General features: G+C 54.2%; 1 protein-coding gene across 2 annotated transcripts; it reads right to left on the reverse strand.

Annotated features, from left to right (window-relative positions):
• On the reverse strand, nt 9170-14169 carry ZIC2 (Zic family member 2). 2 transcript variants are annotated; one of them, XM_018056393.1, is made up of 3 exons: nt 12786-14169; nt 10796-10959; nt 9170-10592 (listed from the first exon to the last, which is right to left on the reverse strand). In XM_018056393.1, exons 1-3 carry the CDS (start codon nt 13855-13857, stop codon nt 10242-10244), a joined length of 1587 nt encoding a protein of 528 aa, XP_017911882.1. In that variant the 5' UTR covers nt 13858-14169; the 3' UTR covers nt 9170-10241. The 2 variants fall into 2 exon arrangements, with proteins under 2 accessions (XP_017911882.1, XP_017911883.1); XM_018056394.1 differs by having other exon boundaries at nt 10500-10629.

Consider the following 15975-nt stretch of genomic DNA (forward strand, 5'->3'; position numbering starts at 1 on the left):
TTAAAGCAGAGTTAAATAGCGCAAAGCGCCGGGTTCTTTAGGGAAATGCGTGAAACAAACAAATCGAAAGCAAGGGTTCCAGCCAAGAGGTTGGGGAACAACGCTGTCTGGCAGTAAGAAAGGAAGTGCTTCTGGAAAGTGCTCTCTTTAAAATGATTTTTAACTTAGGCTATTGCATTTTAAACACAAAACGAAACTTGAAGCAAAGAAACCAGCGGCTTTGCCGCTATGAGACAAGACACCGTGGTGTGTTTCAGGAAGGGCTGCCACTTGGACCACAAATCTTAGGAAAACAGAGCGGCAAATGATGAAGCTAATTTACGTCTGAGATCCGCTTAGCAGAAAAGACACCCAAAGTAGCATCTGTCAGAGGGCGACATCTTTTGCTCCCAGGAAAGGCAATCGATTCAGTTTCCAACCTCAGAGTGCCCAACATTCACTTTCAAGTGCAAAATTGTTAAGGGCATGAGAGAATAGTACAATTGAATTCAGTTGTCCATAGAAGAGAACCTACACAGATTACAATAGCATGCTATGCAATATGTCTGTGTTAAATAGATGAAGCAATATTTTGCCCAATAAATTGTTTTTGCATTTCTAAATTAATTATCAGATGAAGAATTAAAAACATGTCACCCTGAAACTTTGGATCAGTGTTTTGCCATCCTGTGAAATAGCTGCATTAGACATTTCTGGAAGGCATTTGAAGTCAAATGGCTAGTATGACTTCTCTCTGCAGTTAAGATATTTTTTTCCTCAAAAAGGGTGTGTATATGTATGTGCCAGGAGGTGCCTGAGATGTGTTTGATTTATACTTTAAGACTTTTCACTGATAGTGTCTCCTCCTAGACCAAATCAATTTTTGAACTAATTCTTTAGAGTTAAAAAAATAGAAATGAATTCATAAACCCCAAACTGTATACTATGAAATTAGTGTCACATAAGATTGACAGAAGTTCTGACAATTTCAAGGTGAGATTTTCTGATGTATCAAATAATCTACCAAAGATGAAAGACGTTCACAATAAATTGGTTTGCCCATGATATGAAGTGTTGTTACTAAGGCTTTATAAAAAGTCTTTGATTTTTCATATAGAACTTTAAAAAAACATGTTTATGACAAAAATCAAGCTATCTAGGGGAGAATATTCAGTGATTTTAATTTGGAAAGATTGTTCAGATAAACAAAGAATCACTAAAGAGATCACTTGAAAACCCAGCAGAGGAAGAAATGTATCTTAGAGGCAGACTGTAATTTGATTCCTTATTTTGTTATTGGTCTTCAAAATCCTTGATTCTCCACTCTTGCAAAAAATTTTCAATAATACATGAAGTCTAAATATTTTCATTTCTTTATCTAAAGTAAAAAAATATATATATAAATAGTTTGTACTATAATTGCCTCCCCATGAAGAATAGGAAGAAGATCATATATAGATTATTTTCCATATGCCCTGCAAATTCTTTCTCAAAGGAGACCTCTAGACTATCATTTATCACTCATATCTGGAAGACTTTTGACCAATCAAATCTTTTAAAAAATCTTTACTACCCTTCATCTTAAGCAGCATCTAATTTGAAAGATTCTGTAACATACATTTCCAAAGCGTCTTCTCTTTTCAGTTTCTCGATCTGCCTTAGGTAGGTAAATGAATATCATTTCAGATTTCCTTTTAGCTTTCCTTGCCCTTTAGAAGCATGGATAGTAAAAGAGGTTAACATTTTTGAAACAGTTCTACCACACACAGTTACTTCAATGCCATTCTCTGGTGTTGTGTCTGAAAAACGGGTGGCCGAGCCCGCTGCCCGCAGCGCCAGACTTTCAGCCGGATCCACCCCTGGGCAAAGTCATCAGAGGGAAAAGATTCAGCTTCCAAACTTGATTAAAAACAGCCTAACAGTCTCTGCCACGCTAAAGAACTGTGAGATGGGAAGCTGAGTAAACTGCCTATGAGAAGTGGTGGCTGAGGTCGAGATCCTGTTCAGCTGGTTACTGAGAGAAGCTAAAAAAAAAAAAAAAAAAGCAGTGGATAGTGAACCGCAGAAGGACAGCTTGTCCTCAGATTTGACACCGACTTTATCCAATTCAGGTGCTGACAAAGAGAGATTCTACCTGTTAATTGTTCACTTTTATTTGAAGGGGAAAAGAAAACACAAGCATATACCAAAGACCCACTGAGATGCTGGGGAAATGTTAACTTGTTTCTGAAATACCCTCCCTTTTTTTTTGCTTCCTTTTGGCAAATACTTCAAAATATCCTTCTGCCCCTGAAGTTATATTCTGGGAGACAGAATTAAAAGAAAAATACCAAGATGGGAAACTGAACCAGAAATGAGGAGCATGTGGGCTGGTGAATAAAATAGACGCCTGTCAGCATCTTCTTAAGGGTCTGTTGTCTTTGTTGTTTTTAACATGTGACATTTTTACAGAGAAAAACTAAAGACATCCAAACAGGAGTCCAAACATGAAGAGAAGAGAGAGGTTTCCTGATGTGTTTCAATAGTAAAATGAAAAGTGTGTCTGTAGGTGCCTGTGTGTTCTCCTTGGATTTGAAATTTTATTCCAGAAAGTGGTGCAATTTGTTAGCTTTTTTTTCTTTTTGTGGGCACCGGAGGAGGAGGAAAATATGATACATTTGGGGATTTTTTTCAGTAAAGCTGTGTTTAGTTTTAATTTTCCTGTATTTTAAAATAAACACATTGACCAAAGCATGTTTGATCTCTGCAAGAAGGAAATATACATTGTGAAGGAATGTGCCGCAGTTGGGTATGAAAATGGGGTTGTGACTCACAGCTGCAGGCAGAAAAAAAAAGGCGTCGTAGTGTCAGCCAGAGGTGTTCAGTCTAATAATTCAAGCTGTAAACTGTATCCCCTAAAATTACCTACATAATAAATCATTGTGTGAAGGAAAAAAAGTTTGGACTGAAAAGTGTAAGTGAAACAGAATCCTCAGGAGACTTCAGCACTGGGACCTATTGGCAATGATGTGAAATATGGGTTTAGTTTGTCCAAAACTTTGAGAATCAGAATAACACTGGAAATTACTCTAGGGTAGCTGATTTTTTTTCTGTTTGTCTTCATTTTAGAATTTCTAAATAGTCCATTATAGAAATGGGCTTGCACTTTTTTTTTTCCTCGCCTGATCACAAAGCTGAAGCTGCTTTATGGGATTTCCAGTCAATTTATACAGCTTCAGGAGAAAACTCAATTCAAGAATGGGTTTTATTTTCAGAAAAAAAAAATAGTCTAAGTTATCAAATACATATCAAGAAAAGAGGCAGAAATCTCTGGAAATTACCTGAGGTTCCCATCTCAGATTTCACTATTGCTTATAGGTACCAAAGAAAAGTATTACTTTTATGTAATCTGATCGACTCACTTGCCTAGGAATTCACTGCTAGATTGAAACACTTAGACGCTGTGGTTGGCAAAGCCAGTGTCAAATCCTGGAGACTTGAGAAAAGGGAAATTTTGGGGGTGGAAGGCACCAGTTTGGAATAAAAAGGGGGCTCAGTGCCTGGAGAAAAGATGCAATTGTCAAGAGGAAGTTTAAAGGCCAAGGACACACGAAGTCTCTGAACAATGAGGGTGAGGAAGTCAAGAAGCTGGCTCACCAAAACCACACTGAAACAATTTCTTTTATAGGCTCCTCTACATTCCAGAATTAGCGAGCAGCAGAAGCCCCACGCTGGGAACCCGAACTGTGGGCTCTTGCACACTGGCCCTACGAGAGGGAAAAAAGTCAAGTTGACATGGGTCTCTTTCGCCTGGGCGATTCAAATGAAAATATAAGGAGGAGGGCGGAGAGAGGAGACAAAACGAAGCTCGGAAAGACGGATTCCGAAGTCTGCAATAAAGATTAACTGGGGAAAAAAAATTTAAAAAGGAAGTCCAGAGCAATTAAAACTCCTACCCCAGCTCATTAGTATTCATGACCGAATGTCCAGCTTTTCTGTTTATCTTTCTCCCAGGATCAATATCCGAGCAGCGTGGGCCTGGGAGGAGCCCAAGCCTGGCCCTGCGAGCGCCTGACCTTTCGCGCCCTCCATACAGGTCAGAGCATCTTCAGAACCGCCCGGCCAGCGCCGCGCTCCTGCTCATTAAAGCCACCATTCATCTGCCAGCGACGAGCGGGAGGGGGGACAGGCCCGGGGCGGGGGGGTGACGGGGAGCAGTGGGCAAACAGACCCAACCGACTCCAAAGAGTTTAGAGAAACCGCAGCCGGCCGCACCAACCACCAGGGGCCCAGTGGGCCAGGAGTAAGAAAAGAAAACCAATGAGCTGCCTCTGCAGCAGGAGTCCCAGGGCCGCTCCCGGCCAGGCCCTTGCAGGCTCGGCCTGCTTCCAGACTCTACATTTTGATGCGGGGGGCGGGGTGGGGCGGGGGGCAACACAAGAGCCCTCTTCGAAGCCCCCCCTGCCAAAGAGAACCCCAGGCCAGTCCCAGCCCAACAGCGGTCTGGAGCCTCCGCAGGCTTCGGCCGACGTCCCAGGGGCATCTCAGTGTCAGAGCCTTAGCCACAACTATTATCTTTGAAATTATTATTATTTTATTATTTCTACACCCCCTTCCACCTTCTCTAGGGGCGCTGCGCGCCAATCTGTTCCCCAGAATCACCGGCTTGGCCTCAGGGATAGGAAACAAAAAACTGGCTTCAGAGGTTCGGAAAAGAGAGCACTGAGGCAGAGGTTGGAGAGTGTGTGAGTGTAGGGGAAAGTCAGCTCCCCCTGGTTTAACTGAGAGATGCGGGGGCGCCCCCCCCCAACAACGCACACCCGGGGGTCAGAAGGCAGGCGGGACCCTGTCGCCCATCACATTCCCAGGGGAGTGGGCCGAGGGACCCGGACTGCGGCAGCTCCCACCCAAATTAGTGTCAGGCTGGAGGCTTGAGGAGGGGGCCTCGGGGCCTGGCAAGCCGGGGCCCCTCGGAGAGAGGCTGGAGGAGGGACAGGGGGAGCCAAGAATGCTCCGAGGGGCGAGAGCATGCATTGCGGGGGTCCTCAGACCACCTGCCCCAAATCTCCGTGGCTCATTGTGCTCACCCGAGCCCCGCGGTGGGGGCTGCGGGGATGTCAGAGGAGGGAAGTGTGTGTGTGTGTGTGTGTGTGTGTGAGACTCAGCCTGCCCGTTTGTGTGCACGCACGCGAGGGAAGGGGCGCCCCTCGTTCCAGCCTGGCGGCTGCGCCAAACCTCATCCCAAGTGAGGGGCTGGCGAGATGCGGGATGCGGGCAAGACGCAGGAGGTGTCAGCTCTGCAAAAGCTCGTCGACCCCTGGGAACAAAAAAAGTGAAACTTGCAAGGACGAAGAGGGGGCCCCAGCACCGACCTTTCCCCGACTGGGCCCTGCGGGGGCGGGGCGGGAGGGGGAGGACCCGAGCCCCCGGTACCCCGCCCGAGATCTGGGCTGTGGCCGCGCAGGGGCGGGGCGGGGCGTGGACACTGCGGCCCCAGTCGCCCCACCGCCTTGACCGTGAACTCGAACCCTCGGGCTGCCCGGGTTCTGGTTTGCAGAAGCTCTCGTTGATAACACCCTGTTCAGATTGCCTAGCGCTGCCTTTTCGTTCTCAGGAGCCCAGCTGGACGAGCCTGAGGGTTTATGCCAGATTCTCCAATTCAGTCTGGAAGGGTCTAGATTCTTCCTTAAAAGAAAAAACCCAGCAACAATCTGGTGGAGGCCTGGTGGGGGTAGGGATCGGGGTGGGGGTGGGGTGGGGTGGAAGAGGGTAGAAAAGAGGGAGACATTTCTCAGGCCCTGTTCTGAGCTGCCAGTTAAAAATAGAAACCATTCATTGCGGTCTGCTGGGGGTAGCTGTGGGCCCAGGCTCTCCAAGTTTCCGCGGAACGCGAGCGATACCAAACTCTAATCCATCAATCGGCAAGTATTTATTGAACGCCTACTTTGGATCCCGAGGGTCGCTTTCCAGGGCACGTGTCCCTTAAAGTGAAAATGCATCCCACGGTTCGACTGGAGTCTTGGTGGGGTGTTATTTTGAGGCCTTTATTTCCCAGCTCTTGGACGCGGGCCTAGCGTTCCCTTTGGGTTATTTCCACGGCGTGATGGGGTTGGGGGTTTAGGACCCGAGTCCCTAGTGAGAGGAACTCGGTGGATCCCCTCGGGTCCCGCTGTGCTACCGGGGGCGCCCATCAAGGACCTACCAGAACCCCTTCCTGATGCCAGGCCCGCCGACCCGGGAGGACCACCGGTCACCTGGAAAGCCCGGGTCCTCCTAGCCCACCCCAGGTCTCGGGAGGACAGCAGGGAGCCCAGGGAAACCCTAATCTCCGGTCCAGCCTAGGATCTGCCCTTGATCTCAGTTTTGGGCGGAAAATACATATGCCACTTGAGACTGAAAACATCCGTCTGAGAAAGACAAAGGGACAGGGTGGGGGCAGGAGGGAGGAGGAAGAGAGAAGGTGCCACCAAGAAAAGAAAGCCGGGCGCGGACAGTGTGGGACGGGTTCTGCTGGGCCTGTAACTTGCTTCCTTTTGGCCGGAGAAGAACCGACCCGGGCTTTTGCTCCCGGAGTGACCTCCCCCCAGCACCGACGCCCTCCCTCCTCCGCACCAGCCCGGAGCTTGACGTCCCATCACTGAACCGGGAGATACAGATGCCGAGACGCCAGTTATCACTGCGATCATTAATAATGCAGTGAGGATCACGATAATTAATAATAATAACGATGGGTCTCTCCCGAGGGGGCTGCAGCTGCCTCCAGATAAAGCGAGTCTCGCGTGGCGGGCAGTTTTACTCGGTGGTGGTGGATGGAGCGCAGCGTCAAAGGAGCGAGTTTGGGAGATCTGAAGTTCAAGTTGACGGCGTTGACTCGCAGAAACGTGTCCCCCACCGAACCCCAGCCCCTGACCCGGTCCCTGCGGGCAGCGAACCACGGGTGCAGCTCTAGTTCCCCTGAGGGGGTGCGGAAACGGCTCCGTTCTGTGGTTCCGGAGGCCAACCGAGGGCAGGTTAGATTCGGGTCTGTTTAGGCAGGGGAGGGGGTGAGGGCGCCTGCACCCCTCCTCCACCCCAAGCCCAGGTACCTCGGAGCCACGCAGATCTTGGGCGGCCTGCCCCCCGGGCCCATCTCTGATGCTCTCACACCCTGACAATCCCTCTCCCCCATCCCTTTCTGAGACGAGTAGGGCCAACGTGAAAGGCCAAGACCTGGCCCCACCGTCGGGTCTGTGACTTGTCTGGACAGAGCAGTGGGCCGCAAGGGCTGGAGAAGCGAGGGAGGTTTTGCTGAAAAGCCGCCCCTCTCTGCCCCTCACATCCTAGGATGGACCAGGAGACCGCTCCCGGGCTGTGGTCCTCCTCAGGGCCAGGCCCCTTCCCAGTTTTATTTCCTGCTGACAACCAGCATCAGCACCCCCAGACCTAAAAGGCCCTGGGTAGCTCTCTGACTTCAGCTCTGCAAAGCCATCGGCCAATGCAAGGCTGGGAGACTGTCCTCTTCTCCTGCCTTCCTTCTTTCCCCAAAGGGAAAAATCCAAGGCCTCCAGTTGATACTTTAAAAAAAAAAAAAAAGCACTGTCCCCACCAACCTTCTCCTTAGGTTTGGGAGGTATCTCAAAGCTAATAATTCCCACCAAAAAAGTCTAAAACATTAAAACATCTAAAATCAACTATCTCATTCTTGCACAAGTTATGATGAATATTTAATTTGATTCATGCGCCCCCCTCCCCCAGGGATGGGGGCATTGAAAAAACTCACAGCTTACAATGTGTTCAATGAAATCTCCTAAGGATCAGTAACATATGCCAATTATTTTAATAATTTTCCTTAATATTATTAGGGGTTATAAATTTCATTGTAATAGGGGGTTGATTTCTTCAGGAGCTGGCTCGTAGGCAGTTCGCTGGGACACTGGGGAGGGCTAGCCCGGTGGCCAGTCACCCTCCTGGACACACACACACAGCCCCCAGGCTAACATCTTTCCTTCCCCATTGAACAGGTAGCATGGCCTCTGGGAGGTCAGAGTTGCCCTTCTCCCCAAGCGGCCCTTCAGCCTCCCCTGCCTGTCCCTGCGGCTCAGCCCAGGGCCAGAGAGGGAGAGGAGCGCCAGCAGCCACAGCCACCCGCCTGGCACCATCAGCTTCAGCCAACAGAGCCCTGCCCGTCGATGGGCAATCCTCTGGGGGTGTTGCCCCGCTGGCAACCAAACCTTTTCACCACTGGGTGGTGACTCCGGGCCTGCCAGGGCCTCTCCAAGCAACACGAATCCCCAGGAAGATGGAAATGTCCTGAAGCCTCAGGGATTTCAAAAAGAAATGACCCCACTCCTACCCTTTGACTCTGAATGTTATTGTTGCCTTCTCCCTTAGAGCATCTTGTCTGAAAACTCTTGTGAAACTCTTTCAGGGGAGGGGAGTGAGGCTGTAAACCTTAGAGAAAAGCTGGTGGTCAGTCCTGTTGCCTCACTCACTTCCACCTGGCCGGTTCAGTCTCTGCAGCTTATTCTATTGATTTCACGGAATTCTGGAAGAGGTTCTCTTTTATTGGGGGCCGATGGTTGATGGTTTTCCTAAATCAAAGTGTAGTCTATTTGTCACCTTCCTCCCTTGAACATCGCACTTACGGGTGAGCGGTAGCTGGGCAGATAAGCAGGATGCCTTGAGCGAGCTGTTTAAAATTTCAAGGAAGGAAAAAAAAAAACTTTTAGTAGAAAGGGGCCCTTAAACTATCATCATTGAACCAAGTTCAAAAACAAAGGACTCAGCTCAGTTTTAAACCTGCAATTAAAAATAACTGTACCTCCGCTTTTCAGAGGGGGGGAGAGGAAAGGGGGCAGGGAAGAGAGAAAACAAAGAATAAGGAAATGGTTAGTGCTCTTCAATCCAGTCCAAACAGCCGAAAGAAAGGAACCGCCTCAGATAATGGAGCCATTAGAAGCTCAGAAGGTTCCTTCGGGCCGGTCCTTGCAGGGGCTTTCCAAAAATGTAATTCACTCTCAGCTACAGAAACAAAGGACATACAAAATAATTTTGACACTTTCTGCCAGAGAGGCAGTTTGGCCCAGTTTCTGGGCATACACCTTCCCCCCTGAATTCGAGGTGGTGCCTCCCATTCAATGAGGCAGCTGACCCAGTCCCCTATCAGCCCTCCGCTGCCTCCTGCCCATTTCCTTGAGTTAACTTTGCTAGGAAAAAAAAAAAAGTATGTTCATGCAGTTTCAACACATTTTATTATATTTCTGTATGCATTACTCTCAAAACATATCACAAGAAATGATCAAACCACTTAAAACCTTCAAATAAAAAATCTGAAACAGTTTATGCCCACAATTGTACATATTTATAGTTAAGAAACATTCTTTATAAATATTGTTTCCTCTGTAGCAAGTTAATACCATAATTTAATTACAAATGGATAAATATGGTAACGGGTATTTACAGAAGGAAGGGTGTTATTACGGAAAAAGCTAACGGCACGACGTTTACTTCCCCCCCCTCCCCACAATCTTTCATACAGGAACTAACAAATTGAACTTGCAAAAGCACTAAAACATCACATGTAAACCCAGCTAACAGAAAAATACATTCACAAGCGTTGGTGGCGGTGATGTGGATGTGAGTGCTGTGGGTCTGCGTGTTGAAGAAACAGAAGGGAGACTTTGGCACGGCTTTTTTTTTTTTTTTCCAGTCTATAGTTGCATGAAGTTTACAATCAAGTTGCCTCATAAAAAGGAACACAATATTCAATACCACAATACAAAAGAAACCATTTTCTTCCACATTACTTAAAAAGAAACCGGGGAAACTAAAAAGAGAAAAAGAAAAAAGCCCATCACTTGGGGAAGGGAAGGGAAGAGAGGCAGGAGGAACAAAATCCCGCAGAATTACAAATGGACAAACTTCTATACACCAAGAAGCCAGTAAAACCACCTCGGGGAAGAAAGGAGTCCGCTATGTACAGTTTGTCAGAAGACTCGGCAAGGCGTGGGGAGGGAAGGGGCGTGGAGGGAGGCAAAGGCGAGGTTTGGTTCAATATTTTTGTGTTTTTTTTTAATGATTTTTTATTTTTTATTTTTAGCTTTAAAGATTCCGGAAAGGATATCGTTGCTTTTCATGCCTAGATTATTAAAAAAAAAAAAAAAAAACTTTTAAAAATCCTTCTGCTGGTAAAATCATTTTCATCATCATAAAAATCAGATTGGGAATTTTAACAACAACGATCACCGGGGTGCTCTCGGCGCTGTTACCGGGAGAGGGACAGAGGGCAGCCCCGCCCGGGTCTCTCACACGTACCATTCATTGAAGTTGGAGGACAGGCCGCCGTGGCCCCCGGCCGTCCCGCTGCCCCCGCCGGAGCCGCCGCCGCCCCCGCCCGCCCCGCCGCCGCCGCCGCCGCCGCCGCCGCCCCCGCCGCCTCCACCGGAGCCGCTGCCCGCGCCTCCGCTCCGGTGCACCGCGGACACGGCCGCCGCCGCTGCCGCCGCCGCTGCCGCCGCCGCCGCCGCCGCCGGGGAGAGGGTTGAACTGCTCTGGGGCTCGGCGCTGGGCGACACCAGCCCCGGGGGCGTGGACGACTCGTAGCCGGAGCTGGCGGCCGGGGACGACTCGGAGCCCTGCGGGGAGGACTCATGGACCTGCAAGACAAAAGCCGGGAGGGGAGACCAAAGGGGACTGGGTGTGAGTGCAGCTGCTGTGGGGCCGGGCCTCCCCCGCCACCAGAAGTGGTCCCCCGCCCTTGCCCCCGGGGGCCCGGCCGGGACCCTCGCCTTCCCACCACCACCCCGGGGCCGGCGGTGAGCCCGGCCGCCTCGCCCTCCTCGCGCCAGTCCGGCGGTACCTTCATGTGTTTCCGCAGAGAGCTGGGGTGTGTGTACGACTTGTCACACATCTTGCACAGATAGGGCTTATCCGAGGTGTGCACGTGCATGTGCTTCTTCCTGTCGCTGCTGTTGGCGAAGCGCCGGTCACAGCCCTCGAACTCACACTGGAAGGGCTTCTCCCCTGTGGACACCAACACGCGCGCTGGCTGCTGGCGCGCCCGGAGACCCCCCCCCCACCACCACGCGCGCCCCGGGGAACCCTTACCTCCCACCCCACCCCGTGGCCTGGAAGGTGACCAGGCCTCCGGGAGGAGAAAAGAGGGGCGACAGGGGCCTGGGGTTTCCTTGCGCCTTCCCACCTGACCGCCGCGCTTTTATTTCCTATTTTACTTTTCTTCCAGGCTGACTGGCGTTTCCTCACATCTCTGATCAAGTTGGGGTAGCCCCCACCACCGCCCCCAGCCCTGCCTAACTGCCTTTCTTACAGGGCTTCTTGGACTCGCGGCTTCTAACAAGTTGGTCTCGCCATGGAGAAGCTGTTATTATGACAAAATATTTGGGGCATTATCAGAATCACACAGGCTGCTGTCGGCTTCTCTCTGGGGCCAGTAGGCAATTATATTTGGAGATGCTGTGTGTTGTTTGGGGACCGTACTGTGGATAGCGACTGAGCCAGCATTCTTTTTTTCCCATCCAAAATTCCGCAAATTGAATTAACCAGTAATTCTCGGCCGCACTCCCGGCGTTTTGAAGACAACTTGGGGGAAGAGATAAATATGAGACAAGGCTGCACTTGAGAGGGATTGCAGAGAAGCGCAGGCTAGGCCGTGGGGGTGGGGGATCAGCCAAGGCTTTCAGAATTTCCCTGTTTGAATTTTCTGGCGGTCCCCGCATTGTTACCAGAATTCCAAATGCTTGGAGTCATTTAGAGGTGTGAGAACTCCAACATTGTTCCACTTGGAGAGGGGATCATTTAACGTTAAATTCCATTAGCACCTAAATTGTTTCTTAAAGACATCCGCTCAGACGCAGGACTCGAAAGCGAGCGTTTCATGCAAATAAATTTCTCAAATTTTAAACCTTGTTAAAAGCTTGTCTCGCACCTCGGCTGCCTCCCTTCCCGGAAGAGAACAATAGGCCGCTGGCGCACCCCCACTTCGGAGTAAATATTGACGGGGGAAGTTGCTAAAACATTTGGCTTTCTTTTAGGAAATCGTCTGGCACGATTTTGGCTGGGACCTGGTCATAGATGAATAATCTATGAGGCGAGAGGCGCGTTCTTTCTCGGCGCTCTCTTCTCACGCGATTGCCCCGCGGGGCCACGCCGCCCCGGGCTCTCGTTGACCCGGCTGTCGGTCCAAGTTTGGAATCGCAAACCCTCTGGTGCCTCTTAAGAGAATTTCACAGACTGTTGCGAACCCACCGTAAAGCTCCGCGACCCACCTCGAGATGGGCTTTAAAAAACACTTTAAAAACGAGAAACGCTTTACAGCTTCGGCTCACACCAGACTCATTTTTTAATGGGAAACAGTCCGGGTAAGGACGTTTGGGCCCGTAGTTTAAAAAAAAAAAAGTGGAAAAACACACAAGCCACTCAAAACACAGACACACACCCGGAGCAGAAAAGCACATTCAGACAAGCTGGCAAAATCCTCTCTAGGCTCGATTCCCGGGCACCGAGTTGGAGGGTACTTCTATTTTCTGCGTTCTGTTTAGGACGGAAATTATTCACCGAAGCTGAGCCAACAAAGTAGTTGCATCACCCAAAGCATGCATTTGATGTCACCTCGATCATTTAAAACTCAATTTCCGCACATGGAAAAAACCCAGCCCAATAATAATATTCTTTCATTCGCCAACAATAACAAGCCGCTGGCTCTCTCTCGCACATACGAAAACATCTCCCGTTCCAGGACAGGGGCTGGCGGTCGGCGCGTTTCTCCCAGCCAGCTAACCACGACTTCTCTCCCTTCTGCGCCCCGACCCCGACCCGACCCGGGCGGTTACCTGTGTGGGTCCTTTTGTGGATCTTGAGGTTCTCAGAGCGCGCGAAGACCTTGCCGCAGCCCGGGAAGGGGCAGGGGAAGGGCTTCTCGCCGGTGTGCACGCGGATGTGGTTGACTAGTTTGTATTTGGCCTTGAAAGGCTTGCCCTCGCGCGGACACTCCTCCCAGAAGCAGACGTGGTTGCTCTGCTCCGGGCCGCCGACGTGCTCCACCGAGACGTGGGTCACCAGCTCGTGCATGGTACTGAAAGTTTTGTTGCAGCTCTTCTTCGGGTTGCTCAGCTGCTCGGGGTCGATCCACTTGCAGATGAGCTCTTGCTTGATGCACTGCTGCCGCATGTAGCGGAAAAAGGCACCAGGGTGGTGGTGGTGGTGGTGATGGTGGGCCGCGGCCGCTGCCATGTTCATCCCCATGTTCATATTCATGGGGCCGTACTGGTTGTGGAGCTGCGCCGCCGAGTAGGGGTCGGTCCGCGGGCTGGCCACCTGGCGGTACTGCTCCGAGCGCCCGAACACCTCGCCGGGCAGCCCGAGGCGCATCTGCCCGTTGAGCACATTCTGCGAGCCGTGCGGCCCGTGCTGCTCCGGGAGGCCGGGGAAGAGGAGGTGGCCCTGCGCGTCCGAGTGCGCGTGGTGCAGGCCGCCGGCCCCCGGCCCGAACAGCCCGTGCTGTCCGCCGCCAGGCGCCGAGTCGCCAAAGCCGCGGCTGCGAAACAGGAAGTCCCGGGTGGAGTTGAAGGGCGGCCCGGAGTAGGAGCCGACATGCGCGGCGTGCGGCCCGAGTGCGGCGGCGGCCGCGGCGGCCGCTGCAGACCCGGGGTAGGCGCCGGGGCCCTGCGACGTGAACGCCGAGCTCTGGCCCGGGGACAACTCGTGCGCCCCCGGGTTGAGCTTGAAGGCGCCCATGTGAGCAGCCGCTGAGTCCACAAAGCCGTTCTGCGCCGCCGCCAGGCTCAGTTCGCGGTCCTGCATCTCCGCGGCCGCGGCGGCCGCCGCCGCAGCCGAGTGGTGATGGTGGCGCGCGAAGCTGCCCACCCCGATGGCCGGGAACTGCGGCCCCGCGTCCAGGAGCATGGCCAGCGCGCCCGCCCGCCCCGCCGGCCCCGGCGAACCCCGCGCTTCCTCGGCTCCCACTCCCGCCCCGCTCGCGGGGCTGCGTCCAGCGGCCGCCCGGCTCCGAGCACAGGCGGCGGCGGCTTCAGTCCCGCGAGCGGCGCTCCTGCGCCCGCCGCCTCCGCCGCCGCCTGGATGTGCCTCGGGCGGCCGGGCGCGGAGCGAAGGCGCGGAGAGGAAGAGGAGGCGGCGGCGGCGGCGGCGGAGGAGGAGGAGGCGCGGGAGGAGGAGGAGGAGGAGGTGGTGGAGAAGAGTCCAAAGCCAGGCGGAGAACCAAAGTGTATTAAAGGAGCTGCGGCGGGGGCGGGCGGGCAGGGCAGGGGAGGGCGGGCGGGAGGAGGGAGCAGGAGGGAGGCGTGGGGAACCGAGCGGAGAGGGGGGTCGGCGGGGGGCGAGCGCCGCGCCGCGGCCCCCACCCCTGCGCGCACTCGCGCGCGCACGCACTCACTCGCTCGCTCGCCCGCCCGCCCCGCGGTCCCGGGGCCCGGCAGCGCCAAGCGGCGCCTGCAGATTGCGATCAACGCCGCGGCGGGGCCGAGGTGGCGGAGCGCGCCGGCCGCGCGCGGCACGGGCAGGCGGGCGAGGCGAGGACCGCGGAGCCCTCGGCGCTTCGGCGGCCCAGCCCGGCGGGGCCCGCGGCTCCACCTGGCCGCGGCGGGGGTTCTGGGGGCGGCGGACGGAGGCCGAGCGCCCTCTCCGCGGCGCGCTCGCTCGGCCGCTCCCTCCCCCGCGGCCCTGCCCGCGCCGCCCCGCGCGCGGCGGGTATTGTTTGGCTCGGCGGCCGCGGTGTTTAGCCCTCCGCGTCCTCAGCGCTTGGCATTGGCTGCGCCTCGCGTAGTAAACTTGCGAGCGGCCCCGGATTCCCCCAGATGAAGGAGGCTGCCGCGCTGCTCCGTCTTTCTTTAAGTTGTGCGGGAGGAGGAGGCGGGGGAGAAGGGGGGCTGTGGGAGGGGAGAAGGCGAAGGAGGGGAGGAGGGGGAGGCTGGACTCAAAAACAATAACAACAATACCAAAAAAAAAAGAAAAAGTGTTCTCCAGCTCGCTCGCTCCCTCCCTCTTTCTCGCCTATCGGCTCAGGAACCCCGGGCCCGGAGGGAAGGCCGCACCCGCCAGGACCGAGCGGAATTCAGAGCGAGTGCCCAAGCGGAGGGCGAAGTGCGTGTCCCCGCTTTGGGCTGTGGTGGGCTCCGATCACCACCGCCTCCGCCTCTGTTTATTTCACTCGGCGCAGCCAAAGCCGCAGCCTTTTATTTTTTTATTTTTTTGTCTCCTCCTTTTCCTCTCCCCTCCCCCTCGCCCCGCGTCTCCCGCCCCAGCCTCCCTCCCTCGCGCTCCCGGCCCGGCCTACTGCTCACGCAGCCCCTTTAGCGGCGGCTCCCGCCCCGCCCTCCCACCCGCCCGGCGCCGCCATTGGTCGCTGCCGCGCCGTCAATCCAGCGCCCCCGCCCCGGGGCCGGCCCGCCCCCTCCGCTCGGGCTCAGCAGCAGCTCCCCGCCGCCCGAGCCGCCGCGCATGGTGGCAGCCCGCCGGGTCGGCTGTCCTCCCGCTCCGCGCCCCCGTGCGCCTGGGCGCGACGGCTCCTCATCCTGCAGGCTGAGGCGCTCCCCGGAGCCCGCTGGCCGGCAGAGCGAGGGCCTGAGCCGCGGGGGTGGGGTGGGGTCACAGTGCCCTTGGCTGGGTACCCTGCGCCCATGCCCTCCCGTAGAGGCCACCGTTTCTCCGGGGATCGAAAGCGGGCACCCCTGGTTGCTCGAGAACGCGGCTAGCGACCGGGCCCACGAGGTGGGAGGTTCTGTGCGCCGGGAGGCTACAGCCCCAGTGCCCCGCCTGGAGGGTGCCGGGGGGCGCGCCGCCCAGGAGCAGATCTCCGGACGTGTTGGCACGCTCCCGGTCCGCGCCCACCTCCCCAACACACACTTTCGTCGACTTGTGCTGGGGTAGTGAACACACAGGTGCAGGATGGGGGGTGTCTTGAGAAGAACAGACGTGCCCTTCCCTCCCACCCTTCTGGACACTCACCCAGACGCCGCCCCCTCCCCGGCCGCGGCCCCCACCCGGCGCTCGGCGCGCTCCACTTCT

This window comes from Capra hircus, chromosome 12, assembly GCF_001704415.2.
Source record: "Capra hircus breed San Clemente chromosome 12, ASM170441v1, whole genome shotgun sequence".
Classification (NCBI taxonomy): Eukaryota; Metazoa; Chordata; class Mammalia; order Artiodactyla; family Bovidae; genus Capra; species Capra hircus.

Coding starts and splice junctions, on each gene's coding strand:
- ZIC2 (XM_018056393.1), bottom strand. CDS start 13,857: ATGCTCCTGGACGCGGGGCCGCAGTTCCCGGCCATCGGGGTGGGCAGC. Junction 10,960..12,785: donor CCACAAAAGGACCCACACAG/GTAACCGCCCGG, acceptor TGGTGTCCACAG/GGGAGAAGCCCTTCCAGTGT. Junction 10,593..10,795: donor CTCTGCGGAAACACATGAAG/GTACCGCCGGAC, acceptor TTTGTCTTGCAG/GTCCATGAGTCCTCCCCGCA.